This window comes from Schistocerca piceifrons, chromosome 1 (genome assembly GCF_021461385.2).
Source record: "Schistocerca piceifrons isolate TAMUIC-IGC-003096 chromosome 1, iqSchPice1.1, whole genome shotgun sequence".
NCBI lineage: Eukaryota > Metazoa > Arthropoda > Insecta > Orthoptera > Acrididae > Schistocerca > Schistocerca piceifrons.
This window is the reverse complement of record NC_060138.1, coordinates 839,635,640-839,652,920: the sequence shown is the minus strand read 5'-3', so window position 1 is coordinate 839,652,920 and position 17,281 is coordinate 839,635,640. Positions and strand designations below refer to the sequence as shown.

The 17,281-nt window shown below is 45.4% G+C and overlaps 1 protein-coding gene across 1 annotated transcript in view; it reads left to right on the top strand.

The window, feature by feature from the left end:
- LOC124775564 (low choriolytic enzyme-like) overlaps positions 1–13,890 on the top strand; it is a 92,380-nt gene extending 78,490 nt beyond the window's left edge. The window contains exons 10-12 of the mRNA XM_047250397.1: positions 5,361–5,451; positions 5,528–5,604; positions 13,678–13,890. Of these exons, the coding sequence (XP_047106353.1) occupies positions 5,361–5,451; positions 5,528–5,604; positions 13,678–13,890 (381 nt within the window). The remainder of the gene's footprint in view (positions 1–5,360; positions 5,452–5,527; positions 5,605–13,677) is intronic.
- The last annotated feature ends 3,391 nt before the right edge of the window (positions 13,891–17,281 follow it).

Here is a 17,281-nt window from a genome sequence, read left to right as displayed (position 1 = left end):
ACTATAGTGGATAGTGGACGCCAATATAGTATTCGTCTGGACGTCAGATACGTTTTCTCTACAGTTAAGTGCTATAGTGCGCGAACTAACATACATTACTGGCCATTTAAATTGCTACACCAAGAATAAATGCAGATGATAAACGGGTATCCATTGGACTAGAACTGACATGTGATTACATTTTCACGCAATTTGGGTGCATAGATGCTGAGAAATCAGTACCCAGAACAACCACCTCTGGCCGTAATAACGGCCTTGATACGCCTGGGCATTGAGCCAAACAGAGCTTGGATGGCGTGTACAGGTACAGCTGTCCATACAGCGTCAACACGATACCACAGTTCATCAAGAGTAGTGACTGGCGTATTGTGACGAGCCAGTAGCTCGGCCACCATTGACCAGACGTTTTCAATTGGTGAGAGATCTGGAGAATATGCTGGCCAGGGCAGCAGTGGAACATTTTCTGTATCCAGAAAGACCTGCAACATGCGGTCGTGCATTATTCTGCTGAAATGTAGCGTTTCGCAGGAATCAAATGAAGGCTAGAGCCACGGGTCGTAACACATCTGAAATGTAACGTCCACCGTTCAAAGTGCCGTCAATGTGAACAAGAGGTGACCGAGACGTGTAACCAATGGCACCCCATACCATCACGCTGGGTGTTACGCCAGTATGGCGATGACTAATACACGCGTCCAATGTGCGTTCACCGCGGTGTCGCCAAACACGGATGCGACCATCATGATGCTGTAAACAGAACCTGGATTCATCCAAGAAAATGACGTTTTACCATTCGTGCAGCCAGGTTCGTCATTGAGTACACCATAGCAGGTGCTCCTGCCTGTGATGCAGCGTCAAGGGTAACCGCAGCCATGGTCTCCGAGCTGATAGTCCACGCTGCCGCAAACGTCGTCGAACTGTTCGTGCAGATGGTTGTTGTCTTGCAAACGTCCCCACCTGTCGACTCAGGGATCGAGACGTGGCTGCACGATCCGTTACAGACATGCGGATAAGATGCCTGTCATCTCGACTGCTAGTGATACGAGGCCGTTGGGATCCAGCACGGCGTTCCGTATTACCCTCCTGAACCCACCGATTACATATTCTGCTAACAGTCATTGGATCTCGACCAACGCGAGCAGCAATGTCGCGATAAAATAAACCGCAATCGTGACAGGCTACAATCCGACCTTTATCAAAGTCGGAAACGTGATGGTACGCATGTCTCCTCCTTACACGAGGCATCCCAACAACGTTTCACCAGGCTACGCCGGTCAACTGTTGTTTTGTATGAGAAATCGGTTGTAAACTTTCCTCAGGTCAGCACGTTGTAGGTGTCGCCACCGGCGCCAACCTTGTGAGAATGCTCTGAAAAGCTAATCATTTGCATATCACAGCATCTTCTTCCTGTCGGTTAAGTTTCGCGTCTGTAGCACGTCATCTTCGTGGTGCAGCAATTTCAATGGCCAGTAGTGTAATTATCTACTGAAGATCAAAGTAAGTAATTGATTATAGTGAAAACTACCTAAGAAACGGAACTCAGTAAATATTACTCGTTGACAAACAGTGTCCGTTCCACAGACTAAGTAAAGGCTTTTATATTCAAGGAAGTCGAAGTGTTGGAAAAGCTTCGTGGAATAGAAGAGACGCAGATGCTTAATGCTTGTTGAAAAAGATTGCTAGCTGACATTCGAAGTCACAAAATTTAATTTAATTTGACAAATCAGCGAAATATGTCTATATTGTTTCCTTATACAGTATGGAATCATTGAGCCGTGACAGTAAAACCACTAAAGACATCCATTCAAAGCAATTTAAGATTGAACAATTACATAATTATGTTTCTTGGGAAGACAAGGACGACCACATTCCCTGAAAGAATCACAATCGACGCTTACGAAACGGCAGGTGTGGCTACAGCATTTTTAATATAATTTTAGTTTTGTGCAGTTTCAGCCGCACTGCTTTCGCTGATACTGCTGCGTACACACGACTTGGCTTTTCATCTTTCTTTGTCACACGGTCATAATAACGACAATAACTGTAAATATGGCATGGTACTAACGGTTGGAATATCGTCTAGGTAGATCGTGCCTGCAGGTCACACGTGTTTGTAATGTTGCATCTAAGAGTTTTATGCCGGTGGCTCTGATGAATGCTTGTCTAATGACACGTCGTGTTTATGTCATTCTTGCTGAGAGAATAGAAGTACGGGTCTGATATTCGATGCTGAAGCACACCACATTCCGCTTGAATGGCAGCAAGAGGTTCACACATAGTTTGAAAGTCCGTGTGGAGATCACCAAGAACAGTTTCATATACTCTTACTCCACCAAACATCCTGAGGAAGTTTGTAATTTAGTCCAAAAGTGTGATAATCAGGCTCCGTAAGCCACGACCATAGCTTCCTTGACAGGCTAAGTACTGATGGCTCAAACAGTTTCTATACAGAGTGTCAATTTTAACTGAAGACATTCAAATGTCTGGAAAACTACGCATCGGACCAAAAAAAGGTGTTCCAATTTATTTGTCTCAAAAGGGGACATACAACGACACCATACACGGCCCACCATCCCAACCCGTGTGTGAGTGGCTTTGAAATCTTCAACGGGAACCTCCATTTTTATTGCAGATTATGATTCTGCGGTAAAACCTTCACATGTTTTGTCTGAAGCATTTTCTTCGTTTCGCCACAGATGGCGCTGTAATCGGAGGAACAAAAATGTAAACACAGTCGTAATTCACGAAATGCTACTAAAATGGCCCTTGAAGCATTCAAAGACTCGTGGAACCCCGCCTCCATGCTGCAAGGGTAGTACAAGCTAGTATTTCATAACTTCTAACACTAAGTGTCTTCAAGTTGGCGGTACAACGTTTGAACCCTTACTCCCATTGGAAAAGTAAATTAGCGTTCGCCTCGATCCATGGATGCAGTGGCGCGTTGAGTAGTCCCCTGTTCGATACGTCATGTCGGAGGAATACAGCATCACGAATGGGGTTTCCAATTAGAAGTTATGAAATATTGCTGTGGAATCGTAATCTGCAGTAAAAAAAGGGGGTTCCCACTGAAGATTTCAAAGTTGCCTCCGCCACCCACGCGCTTGATGGGATGGAGTATCGAGTGTGGTATCATTGGATGTACCAGTCCGAGACAAAGCAATTGGAATTATAACTTTTTTTGAAGCAATATGTAGTTTTTGAGATATTTCAATGTCTTCAATTAAAAAGAACCCCTTGTAGAAGGACCAGAACCGAACATCTTAGGGTCAAACTCACCGGTGTGCGTTAGCGCTCCCGCTACGGAGTGGGAATCTAACGGTACTGGTAACAAATGTGTTAGCAGACCTTCTTCCTACATCGCTAAGTTTAGTTCACCAGTGAATTTCGTATCTTTCATTACATTACATGCAATACGTTCAGACACGTGTAGTAGATACGTGGCTGTTGTCGCAGACGAATTATTTTATGAAACAGATCTGATGATGATCATTAAGGACCGAAAGCGGTAATCTGATAACAGTTTGTGACCATAGACGTAAATTGAAGGAAACGAATCAACTTCGTCAGGTGCTGATAATACCGGGTGATCAAAAAATCAGTATAAATTTGGGAACTTATAAACCACGGAATAATGTAGATAGAGAGGTAAAAATTGACACACATGCTTGGAATTACATGGGGTTTTATTAGAACAAAAAAAAACTGCTTGACGCGTGAAAGATCTCTTGGGCTCGTCGTTTGGTGATGATCGTGTGCTCAGCCGACACTTTCGTCATGCTAGACAAACTTTTAACTAAAACATGACAGATGCGTGTGGTGACCTGCAGGCACAATCTACCTAGACGTAGTTTTCCAGATACTTGAATGTCTTCCGTTAAAATTGACACTCTGTATAGAAACTGTTTCAGCCATCAGCCTGTCAAGGTGACCAAGTCGTGGAATAGCGGCGTGCACATATACAGAGGGCAGTTCTATCGTGTACACGTGGTATAAAAGGGCAGTGCATTGGCGGAATGGTCACTTGCACTCAGGTGATTCATGTGAAAAGACTTCAGACGTGATTATGGCCGCACAACGGGAATTAACAGATTTTGAACGCATAATGGCAGTTGGAGCATGGGAAATTCTGTTTCGGAAATATTCCGAGATTCGCAGTGTCAAGAGTGTGATGACAACACCAAATGTCAGGCAGTATCTCCACCACGGATAACAAAGTGGGCGACGGCCTACACTTAACGAGCGAGAGAGACGGGGTTTGTTTAGAATTGTCAGTGCTAGCAGACAAGCAAAACTGTATGAAACAAGCGGCGAAATCAATCTGGGACTTTCGACGAACGTGTCTTTTAGCACACTGCGATGAAACCTAGCGTTATGGGCTATGGCAGCAGACGACCGAAGCTAGTGCCTTTGTTAACAGAATGACATCGCCTGTGGCGCTACTCCTGTGCTTGAGATCATATCAATTATACCCTAGACAACTGGGAAACTGTGGCCTGATCAGATGACACCCAATTTCAGAGATAGGATCTGATTGTAGGGTTCGAAGATGGTGAAGACCCCACGTAGCAAAGGACCCGTCAACAAGGCATTGTAGAAGCCGATGGTGGATCCATAACGGTGTGGGCTGTGTTTACGTAGATGGACCTGGTTCTCTGGTCCAACTAAACCCATCACTGACTGGAAATAGTTATGTTCGTCTACTTGGAGACCATTTACAGCCATTCATGAACTTCATGTGACCAAAAAATGATGGAATTTTTATGGATGGTAATGTGTCGTGTCAGCAGTCCACAATTGTTCGCGTTTGTTTTGAAGAACATTCTGGACAATTCGAGCGAATGGTTTGCCATCCACATGAGTCCCACCGAACATTTACGGGCCACAACAGACAGGTCAGTTCATGTACAAAATGCAGCAATCAACACTTCTGCAATTATTGACGGATACAGAGGCAGTATGGCTCAATATTTATGCAGGGGACTTGCAACGACATGTTGAATCCGTGCGAGGTAGAGTCGCTGCCCTACACCGAGAAAAGGAGGGCCGACACGATATTAAGAGGTATCCTATCACTTTTGTCGCCCCCTTTATAACGCCACTAAATATTCGGGCCCATTAAGCTATCCACGCGGTTGTTGGCTCAGTTGTGAAGACGTCCACATCAAATGGTGAGGAATCGACCACAGCCTCTCAACTCGGAAGTTGAAGTAATACTTGGCCGTAATACTAGTAACCTAACTTTCCTTGTATTATCAGGTGTTCGTATTATTTAGTCCAGTCACTGTAAAAATAGTCCTCGATAGCATGATAAGGCGTGGAGCTCACGCTTCGAGCTGGTGACGTGCGCGCACGTGTTGCAGGTGGACGTGGCCAAGATCAACCTGCTGTACGGCTGCCGCAACACGCTGGTGAGGCGGCCCACGCCGCCCACGCAGCCGCCCCCGCGCCCTGGTGAGTACCCTCAGTGTTCCTGGCTGCTAGCCTGGAGATGAGCTCGCCCTGCAGACGCCTTCCTCTGTTCCAGCAGTCTGCGCCGGCAGCGACCGCTTCTGCAACCATTGGGCGCGCTTCGAGCAGTGCCTGCGCCTTCCCTTCTGGATGAAGGTGCGCTGCTTGGACTCCTGACGCTCCTGCGGTGAGTCTCCAACTTTAAGCGATCCTCTTTCCAAAAATATAAGAAGTTCTTGCAGTTTTTATCAACTTTTACATACTGTTTTAGCTCGTAAGTGTGGTAATGTAGTACATCGGAAAGTTACAGAAAGAGCGGCCCCGCACCACCCAAAACAGAATTTGATGAACATTATTAGCGTAAGATAAGTACTCATTTTTTCGTTGTTGAGAATGCTTGCTCGTCGCCTTGGTAGGAGATGACTTGGTCTTCAGGCTGTTTATTCTTCAATGAAAACGCTATTCTTTGACAATTCTTCACATTCTGTTGCACATCTGTCTGGTCACAAAAGGAAAACGTACCATTCACATTATTGCACATAAGAGAAATTGCTGCGCAACACTTTTCAGAACAGAAGACATATTACTGTCGCTCAAAGACAAAAGATAAAAAAGCGAATTGCAGACATAATGGCTCCCAACACTCGACTGGACTGATTGCTATGGGCAACTGACTGTGGACTGACTCCCACTGGCTACTCTCTCTTTTGCAGGACATTCAATTCTGTGCAAAACAGAATTGTTTTTCTTAAAGTTCTCAAAGACGTTTTATTGAAATAATGTTTTATAGCAGCATCCAGTTTTACAAACATTAATCACCTTTAGCTTTTTATGGTAACAAAAACGTTAGAATAAAAACAATAATAATAAAATTCTCCCGCCTTGCAGCCACGTAGAGTGGTTTAAAATCCACGAGCTCTTGGCCCAGTACTGCTCGGCCATTAGCAAGTGGTGACTGTCTTTGGTTGCGGCTACCGTCCTTAGATAGCCGCGCTGCCTTTTGTGACGTGACCGGTGCTCGCTCCAGCGCCATACAAGGCGATGTTTTCTACATCTACATCTACATCTACATCCATACTCCGCAAGCCACCTGTCGGTGTGTGGCGGAGGGTACCTTGAGTACCTCTATCGGTTCTCCCTTCTATTCCAGTCTCATATTGTTCGTGGAAAGAAGGATTGTCGGTATGCTTCTGTGTGGGCTCTAATCTCTCTGATTTTATCCTCATAGTCTCTTCGCGAGATATACCTAGGAGGGAGCAATATACTGCTTGACTCTTCGGTGAAGGTATGTTCTCGAAACTTCAACAAAAGCCCGTTCCGAGCTACTGAGCATCTCTCTTGCACAGTCTTCCACTGGAGTTTATCTATCATCTCCTAACGCTTTCGCGATTACTAAATGATCCTGTAACGAAGCACGCTGCTCTCCGTCCGATCTTCTTTATCTCTTCTATCAACCCTACCAGGTGCGGATCCCACACTGCTGAACAGTATTCAAGCAGTGGGCGAACAAGCGTACTGTAACCTACTTCCTTTGTTTTCGGATTGCAATTCCTTAGGATTCTTCCAATGGACCTCAGTCTGGCATCTGCTTTACCAACGATTAACTTTATATGATCATTCCATTTTAAATCACTCCTAATGCATACTCCCAGATAATTTATGGAATTAACTGCTTCCAGTTGCTGATCTGCTATTTTGTAGCTAAATGATAAGGGAACTATCTTTCTATGTATTCGCAGCACATTACACTTGTCTACATTGAGATTCAATTGCCATTCCCTGCACCATACACCCATTCGCTGCAGATCCTCCTGCATTTCAGTACAATTTTCCATTGTTACAACCTCTCGATATACCACAGCATCATCCGCAAAAAGCCTCAGTGAACTTCCGATGTCATCCACAAGGTCATTTATGTATATTGTGAATAGCAACGGTCCTACGACACTCCCCTGCGGCACACCAGAAATCACTCTTACTTCGGAAGACTTCTCCCCATTGAGAATGACATGCTGCGTTTTGTTATCTAGGAACTCTTCAATCCAATCACACAATTGGTCTGATAGTCCATATGCTCTTACTTTGTTCATTAAATGACTGTGGGGAACTGTATCAAACGCCTTGCGGAAGTCAAGAAACACGGCACCTACCTGGGAAACCGTGTCTATGGCCTTCTGAGTCTCGTGAATGAATAGCGCGAACTGGGTTCACACGTTCCAAAATTCTACAACTGATCGACGTTAGAGATATAGGTCTATAGTTCTGCACATCTGTTCGACGTCCCTTCTTGAAAAAGGGGATGACCTGTGCCCTTTTCCAATCCTTTGGAACACTACGCAATTCTAGAGACCTACGGTACACCGCTGCAAGAAGAGGGGCAAGTTCCTTCCCGTACTCTGTGTAAAATCGAACTGGTATCTCATCAGGTCCAGCGGCCTTTCCTCTTTTGAGCGATTTTAATTGTTTCTCTATCCCTCTGTCGTCTATTTCGATATCTACCATTTTGTCATGCCTGTCTGCCGCACCTGCATCTGTCTCCCGACGGGCGGGTCCCAGACCGTGTTTAGCTGCAGGCCACCATCTTTATTGATGGCTTTGTCACAAATTTTTTATCTCGATCGCTTCTTTAAATACGCTGTCCCTGAAACTGCTAGTCCAGAGACATCAGTCATTATACGAACTAGTAGTTTCAGGGATAGCGTGATTAAAGAAGCGATAGAGATAAAAATTTGTGACAAAGCCCTCATTAAAGATGGCGATCTGCAGCTGAACACGGCTTGGGGCCCGCCCGCCCGTCTCAAGATTGGGCATCTGAATATGACAGCAACAACCAAAGGCAGTCACCACTTGGCAATGAACGAGGAGTACTTGGCCGGAAGCTTGTGGATTTTAAACCACTTTACGCGGCTGGAAGTAGAAAGAATTTTATCAGTACGTGTGGCCGCGAAACCGTGCATTCAAAGATGATAATGACTGTTATTTTATATAGCGATAAAATAGAATATACATTTCAAGATATACCCCGTCACAATGTTTGTTTACATTTTGTTATATAAAAATTTGACTCGGACATAAACTGTTTACGAAGAAGTTAACTGTCTTTTTGAAATATAATAGTGGTTCTTTGTCTAGTGAGCAATGCAATGATATTTGATATTAGGGAAATTAAATTCGGAAAACAAAGTCCACGTGATGTTTGTTATAAATCATATAAAAAAGAAACCAAATTACATTTCTCGTAGTTCCAAACTCTTCTGATTATATTTTTTTACGTTAGATCTATAGGATGACTACTTTTAATAATGTTAAACATTCGCATAGTAGTATGCAAAAAATATAAAATTTCGTAAATACTTCATGGTATAGTGTACTTATGTGAAGATAATGGATCCGAGTATTTTACTTTCGAAATCAGAACAAACATTGCCGGCAGGAGATGAGGGATCGCAGTTTTTGATCAATTCAGGATGGTACGTAAGCTCGGTTGCCATAGGACCCATGAATCTTTGTTATAAAGTGTACGGTATTTCCAGTGCAAGAAGGTGAGGATGGCCTGAGTGCTTATAGGATTCATTGCAGGTCGCGATGACGATGCGAGGTGTTTGGTAGGGCAGCAGGTACGTAGAACCAGATGTACGGCCGCCATAACATCGTAGAAGCAAGGAGAACTCAACTGCACTTTTATTCATTATGAGCAGCACAGCAGCTGACGTGACGTCATGCTACAGTGAGAGTCCAGCAGCACAGGCTGGTCCCAGAGAGTAGCGGGTGTGCTCACTTGCTAAACAGAACAGTCGTGATCCATTGAAGTACAGGGTTGTTGCAAGCTGGTCAAGCCGTTTGTTGCAAATGTGCGGTCAGCTCAGGGAGAACTCAAGCACAGAATCGGACTGAACGACCACAGCACAGGATGGAAGTTTGTGTTAGCAAAGTGATTGTACGCGGGTAGAGGTTGTGGCTAAGTAGTAAGGGTGCGTGTACGAATCCTGGAGCTCCGGGTTGGTGCCGTGAAGCTGGTTAAGTCAACCACCAGATAGCTCCCACCTGGAAGGCAACCATTCGGCTCCTGGCAGCATCAGGCATTGGCGCGCCCCCTAATTTCACAACTAGCGGAGTCGCCGTCTAATGGCATGAGGCTGGATGACCCAGATCGGCTCCACGAATGTCGTGAAGTACCTCTCGAAGCTGGCTGCGGACTATGACAGATACTGCGTAGGCCGAACGGTTGGTATTCATGATCGCTCGACCACATTTTGTTCTCACAGGACACTGTTTTCGATCGCGTAGACCCCAGGAGCAGTCCAATGCCAGGGATGGTCAGGGCGCAATCAGGGCCACTACCGTGACGGCCTGACCCCTGTGTAAACAGTGTTCCAGCCACGCCAGCAGCAACGGGGCCTTGATGTGTGGTAACTAATCTCGCTTTAGCGGCAGAGCGGAGACTCTCGCAATGTCCGTACGGCCTCTCTGCAGCTTCTTCTTGCATCACAGCGTGGCGATGTCTTTCTGGTTGTTTGGCCACAGGTTACAGACGCCAATTTCAAAGGAATTTGTTAAACATTAGGTATCACAAGCATGTCTGCATAACTTCTAACTACACTGAGATGGCAGAACTCATGGGATAGCGATATGCACGTATCCATATGACGTAGGTATCGTGTACACAAGGTATAAAACGGCAGCACACTGGCGGAGCCGTCTATTGTACTCAGGTTACTCAAATGAAGAGGCTTCACTACGGGAATTGACAGAGTCTGAACGCGAAATGGTAGTTCGCGCTAGACGCATAGGACATTCCATTTCGGGAACCGTTAGGGAATTCAGTATTCCGGGATCCACAGTGTCAAGCGTGTGCCAAGAATACCAAATGTCAGGCATTAACTCTCACAACGGACAACGCATTGCTGACGGTCATCACTTAAAACCAAAGGCAGCGACGTTTGCACAGAGTTGTCAGTGCTAACAGACAAGCAAGTAAAATAACCGCAGAAATCAAGGTGGGACGCACGGCGAACGTATCCGTTAGGACATTGTGGTGAAATTTGGCGTTAACAGGCTATGGTAGCAGACGACTGACACGAGTGCCTTTGTTAACTGTGTAGCATCACCTGCAGCGCCTCTCCTGGGCTAGAACCATATCGTTTGGACACTAGAAAACAGTAGCCTTGTCAGATGACTTCCAATTTCAGTTGGTAAGAGCTGGTGGCAGAGTTCGAGTGTGACGGTGACGCAGACGCCACGAAGCCGTGGAGACAAGTTGTGAACAAAGCACTTTGCAAGCTTGTGATGGCGCCATAGTGTTTTGGGCTGTGTGTACGTGGAGTGGAACGGGTCCTCTGGTACAAGTGAACCGATCGTTGACTGGGAATGTTTATTTGTAGCCATCAATGAACTTCATGTTCCCTAGCAACGTTGTCACGTCTTCGGGCCGCAGTTGTTCGCGATTGGCTTGAAAGGTGTTCTGGACATTCGAGCGAATGATTTGGCGACCCACATCGCCTGGCACGAATCCCATCGAACATAATCGAGAGGTTATTTCGTGCAAAAAAATCCTGCAGCGGCAACAATTTCACAATTATGGATGGCCAGAGAGGCGGCAAGACTCAACATTTTTGCAGCGAAAGTCCAGAGGCTTGTTGAGTCCGCACCACGCCGAGTTGCTGCGCTACGCCGGGCAGAAAGAGGCCCGACACGGTATTGGGAGGTATCCGATGACTTTCGTCCGGGTTAGTGTACATTTCTTCTGTGAAAAGTGAAACATTACGAACGAAACATGACACTGGAGTAAAACAAATAGGATACCGATATTAATACGTAATCTGTCAAATGACAAAGAAAGTAGAGCGATAACATGTGGACTTTCAGGACTGTGCAGAGAATGAGTCACGTTATACTCAAACAAATTTGAAAAAAAAGGGGAAGCAGGAACTTGAAGCGTAGTCTTCCTGTTGATGATGAGAACAGTGGACGCACAGCACAAGCACGGATGAACGGAAAAGGAAAAAAAATAGTCGTATACTTTTAAAGAAACCGTCTTGATATTCACCTTAAGCAGTTAGAGATACCATAGAAATTCTAAATTTAGGTGACCGGACGGTGATTCCAATGGCATTCCCCGCAAAGAAGAGACTAGTGCTGCTGCGGCTCCTCCGTCTGTTCATATACTGGGTAACCGGAAATGAGCCGAGCAAAAGAAATATGTTTATCTTGGAAACTCCTGTTTATTACATTGTTGTTTCCACAGATAATAAGAACAACTCGCAGAGTTGTAAAAGACTTTGATTTGAGAGCACTGAGTAGTGTGGATTCTGTCTAGAAGATACTCGATTTCCTGCCACACATTTGCAAGAACAAATGGTGCCATCAGTCCTATTGTAGTTCTCTACGCAGATTTACAACGTCCACACAGTGATTGATAAAGTACTGGAAAATTTTAATTTATCTTCGAAAAAACGTTCTTTTGAAAAAGTTGTACGACCCACACAAGAAGAGAGGCGGGAAGGAAAATTATAATCATTCCTAGCGGCAGGTCGACAGGGACAGTTCTAGTGAGAACACTGATGAAATATGTCTGATTCATGTTGTGCCAGAACAGCTTCGTAGGTACTAACGACTGCTCAATAATCTCTTTTCCGTCACCAACCTCTTCTTGCAGGAGGTCATTTCCTGCAGCCTCCTTGGGTCATTCACCCGTTTCCTCTCTTTGTACATGTGAATTTTGCGTCTTTTACATCATAGCATTCAGTTCTTTTACTTTTACTCCATTACTTTCCCTTACTTCCTGCCCTGTTGTTACGTAATCCCTTCTATGAACCACATAAACACAAACATCATCCTCTTCATCTTCATTATTATTATTATTATTATTATTATTATCATCATCATCATCATCATCATCATCTAAGGGACCAAATTATTCTGCAATATCCGCGCTTCTGTCCACAAAACACTATTTTTCAAGAATCTCCGCTCAGTGCTACAGCCTTATTGGGAAGACGTGTATGCCCGCATGTTACCACTGTGCTGGTCGACGTCGGAGCCAACGGCTTGCTGCATCAATAATCTCCCTATCATCCATGTACTGCCTCCTTCGGAGAACATCTAGAAGTTTTTAAGGTGCGAGATCCGGGTTGTAGGGTGGATGAGGAAAAGCAGTCAGGTGAAGTTTTGTGAACTAGTCTGTGTGTGAAGACTAGTGTGGGGCCTTGCATTGTCGCAGAGAAGTTTGTTTGTATTTTTATGTGATGAACATGCTGAAGTCGTTTCTTCGATTTCCTGAGGGTAGTGGAATACACTTCAGAATTGATCGTTGCACCATGATGGAGGACATCAAACTGAATAACCCCTTTCAGAGTCCCAAAAGACCATCGCCATTATTTTATCGACTGAGGGTGCGGCTTTGAATTTTTTCTTTGGAGGAGAGATAATTGGCGCTTCTCCATGCGTTACTATTTTGTTTCCAGTTCGAAGTCATGAACGCATGTTTCATCATCGTGATGATGTTCAACAAAAAATTGTCGCCATCTGCGTTGTAATGCGCGAGCAATTCCGCACAAATGGTCCTCCGTTGCTCTTTATGGTCTACTGTTAGATGGCGAGGAGTCGAGATGGTACACACCTTTGAATACCTCAACTGGTGGGAGACTGTGTCAGGTCTACCAACAGACACGTCCAGTTGACCAGCGACGTGTTTGATTGTGATCCATCGATCACTTCAACTGAGAGTGTCCGCACGTTCCAACATTGCAGGAGTCAATGTTCTGTGTGGCCAGTCGGCACGCGGGACATCTGACAGGTTTGCGATGATAACAGACGCCTCGCCTAACGACTCACTGTACGTCAGCTCTCCCTAGACATTCTGCGAACGGCTATGAATATCTGCAATGCTCTGGTTTTCCGCCGAAAGAAACTCAGTGATAGCTCTCTGCTTGACACGCAGCTGCGTTGCAGACGTCATTGCGATGGATACGTTTCGCGCCGCTACCTGTTGGAACTTCATGAAAAAATAGGGGCTGAAGCGCGAGTATTCCACCATGTAGCATAACAAATTCCGCACTTTTTCAGTCTCAAACTGGCCGAGAAAAAAAAAGTTTTACATTACTTATTGAACGAACCTCGTATAAGGAATATCAGAAATTATGCTAATAAGTTTCCATCCTTATAAAATATTAGTTGTTAGGAGTTTTTATGATTTTGCTGATTGAACAGACTGCTGAGTGACATCTGCAGCTGCGGCTCGTAAGAGACACTGTCGAGTCATGTCGTGTTGCAGGCGTGGCGGCGGACCGGGCATGCGCCGACGAGATCGAGGAATGCGAGCGCTGGGCACAGCAGGGCGAGTGCGCGACCTCCGCAGACTACATGGCCGCCTTCTGCCCCGCCGCCTGCGGCACCTGCTGGCTCCCGCCCGCATGCACCACAAACATGACGCTCTATGCATAGCCATTGCCGCGTTACTAGTGCAAAAATAAATTATTGGTAAAAATTGTATCTGATCTACTGCTTTCCTCTCCAGTCCAACGGCTACGGCACTCAGGTATCCATATGAGTCGAATGAATGACTGTATGACCGAGATTACAGACTATACATTTGTGGCGCAGGGTTTCAGTGGGTGTGGAATTTGGCTGGTTGTTGTACAAGCGTGGGCTCTGAAACAAGTACATTGATTTGTTAACACAGAACTTTCAATGCCACAGTGCATGCATAAGTAAACACAGCAAGCATTTGTGTTCAATACACCAAATTAATCAACTTCCGATATAACAATATAAAACTGATAAAATATAATTACTCACTCACCGGATTAGAGAATTAAAACTGCAATGGAATATCAAAGAGCAACTTACCCTAAGATACTTAAAGTAACTTTGCAGAGGGGAAACTGATAATTCTGCAACAACAACACTGGGTCATCAGATATTACAACAACATCCAGCTACAACCAACACCTTAATTAAACACCAGATGCACCAACATACCCAAACAATGCATTCTACACTGACACACAAACTGTCATTTATTTCAAGCTAGAAAGGAATTAATGAGATTTACCTGTCAGTGGGAACCGAGCGACTGCTACGGTCGCAGGTTTGAATCCTGCCTCGGGCATGGATGTGTTTGATGCCCTAAGGTTAGTTAGGTTTAATTAGTTCTAAGTTGTAGACGGCTGATGACCTCCGAAGTTAAGTCGCATAGTGCTCAGAACCATTTTTGAACCTGGTTTCATATCAGCGCACACTCCGCTGCAGAGTGAAAATCTCATTCTGGAAACATCCCCCAGGCTGTTGCTAAGCCATGTCTCCGCTATATCCTTTCTTTCAGGAGTGCTAGTTCTGCAAGGTTCGCAGGAGAACTTCTGTAAAGTTTGGAAGGTAGGAGACGAGATACTGGCAGAAGTAAAGCTGTGAGTACCGGGCGTGAGTCGTGCTTCGGTAGCTCAGTTGGTAGAGCACTTGACCGCGAAAGGCAAAGGTCCCGAGTTCGAGTCTCGGTCGGGCACACAGTTTTAATCTGCCAGGAAGTTTCATTTTTGAACCTGTCAGTGGGCATTGATTAACATCACTGAGTACAGTTGAAAATTTGCGCCAGACTGGAATTCGAACCCGTGCCTCCTGCTGACTGGCCAGGCGCTCTGATCGCTAAGCCGTCCAGGCACAGTGGTCATCGCAACTGCGCGGACTACACGAGCACGCCTCCCGTCAGACTCGACTTCTCGACTTATCCATACGCTACTGACGTAATGTGTCTGCCCATAATCCTCATTACTCGCGGTGCTTCGCTGAAGGTATCATTGGCCAGCTTCGCCTTAATTGTACAGCATGTACAGAAAGTCCGGGAACACTTTCTGTTATTTATTGCACAAGAACTAAACATCGTACAGATGTCATATATACAGGGTGGGTCACCTAACATTACCGCAGGATATATTTCGTAAACCACATCAAATACTGACGAATCGATTCCACAGACCGAACGTGAGGAGAGGGGCTAGTGTAATTGGTTAATACAAACCATAAAAAAATGCACGGAAGTATGTTTTTTAACACAAACCTACGTTTTTTTAAAAATAGAACCCCGTTAGTTTTGTTAGCACATCTGAACATATAAACAAATACGTAATCAGTGCCGTTTGTTGCATTGTAAAATGTTAATTACATCTGGAGATATTGTAGCCTAAAGTTGACGCTTGAGTACCACTCCTCCGCTGTTCGATCGTGTGTATCGGAGAGCACCGAATTACGTAGGGATCCAAAGGGAACGGTGATGGACCTTAGGTACAGAAGAGACTGGAACAGCACATTACGTCCACATGCTAACACCTTTTTATTGGTCTTTTTCACTGACGCACATGTACATTACCATGTGGGGTGAGGTACACGTACACAGGTGGTTTCCGTTTTCAATTACGGAGTGGAATAGAGTGTGTCCCAACATGTCAGGCCAATAGATGTTCAATGTGGTGGCCATCATTCGCTGCACACAACTGCAATCTCTGGCGTAATGAATGTCGTACACGCGGCAGTACATCTGGTGTAATGTCGCCGCAGGCTGCCACAATACGTTGTTTCATATCCTCTGGGTTTGTAGGCACATCACGGTACACATTCTCCTTTAACGTACACCACAGAAAGAAGTCCAGAGGTGTAAGATCAGGAGAACGGGATGGCCAATTTATGCGTCCTCCACGTCCTATGAAACGCCCGTCGAACATCCTGTCAAGGGTCAGCCTAGTGTTAATTGCGGAATGTGCAGGTGCACCATCATGCTGATACCACATACGTCGACACGTTTCCAGTGAGACATTTTCGAGCAAAGTTGGCAGATCATTCTGTAGAAACGCGATGTATGTTGCAACTGTTTGGGCCCCTGCAATGAAGTGAGGACCAATGGGGTGGTCGCCAATGATTCCGCACCATACATTTACAGTCCATGGTCGCTGTCGCTCTACCTGTCTGAGCCAGCGAGGATTGTCCACGGACCAGTAATGCACGTTCCGTAGATTCACTGCCCCGTGGATTGTGAAACCCGCTTCATCGGTAAACAGGTAGAACTGCAACGCATTCTCTGTTAATGCCCATTGACAGAATTGCACTCGATGATTAAAGTCATCACCATGTAATTGCTGATGTAGCGACACATGAAACTGGTGAAAGCGGTGACGATGCAGTATGCGCATGACACTACTTTGACTCAGTCCACCGGCTCTCGCAATGTCCCGTGTACTCATGTGTGGGTTCATGCCAACAGCAGCTAACACACCAACTGCACCCGCTTCTCCTGTGACGGGCCTGTTACGGACCCGTTTGCGTGCTACGACGATACCTGTTACATACAGTTGGCGGTAGATTTTTTGCAATGTGCGGCACGTTGGATTCTCTCTGTCCGGGTACCGTTCTGCATACACCCTGCAGGCTTCAGCTGCATTTCGTCGACATTCGCCATACATGAGTATCATCTCCGCCTTTTCAGAGTTCGAATACACCATGGTCACAGTTCCTACAACACTACACTATCACAGACGTCTGGTAACACGGTGTACTACAGTTGGTCTGCGTGCGGAGACGAATGCAGAATAACAATAGCAGCAAGCGCTACATGCGGACACTGCGACAGCTAGACCAAACTACAACAGTGCCCTACAGCCACACTCGTAAACACAGTCGTCATCGTAAACATGTCCCTGTAGATGCTGCTCGCCGACCGTGGCCCGTGTTTGTTACAACGCGCAACTGAACGTCGGAGGTTTCAAGCGTCAACTTTAGGTTCCAATATCTCCGGATGTAATTAACATTTTAGAACGCAAAGAACGGCACTGATTACGTATTTGTTTAT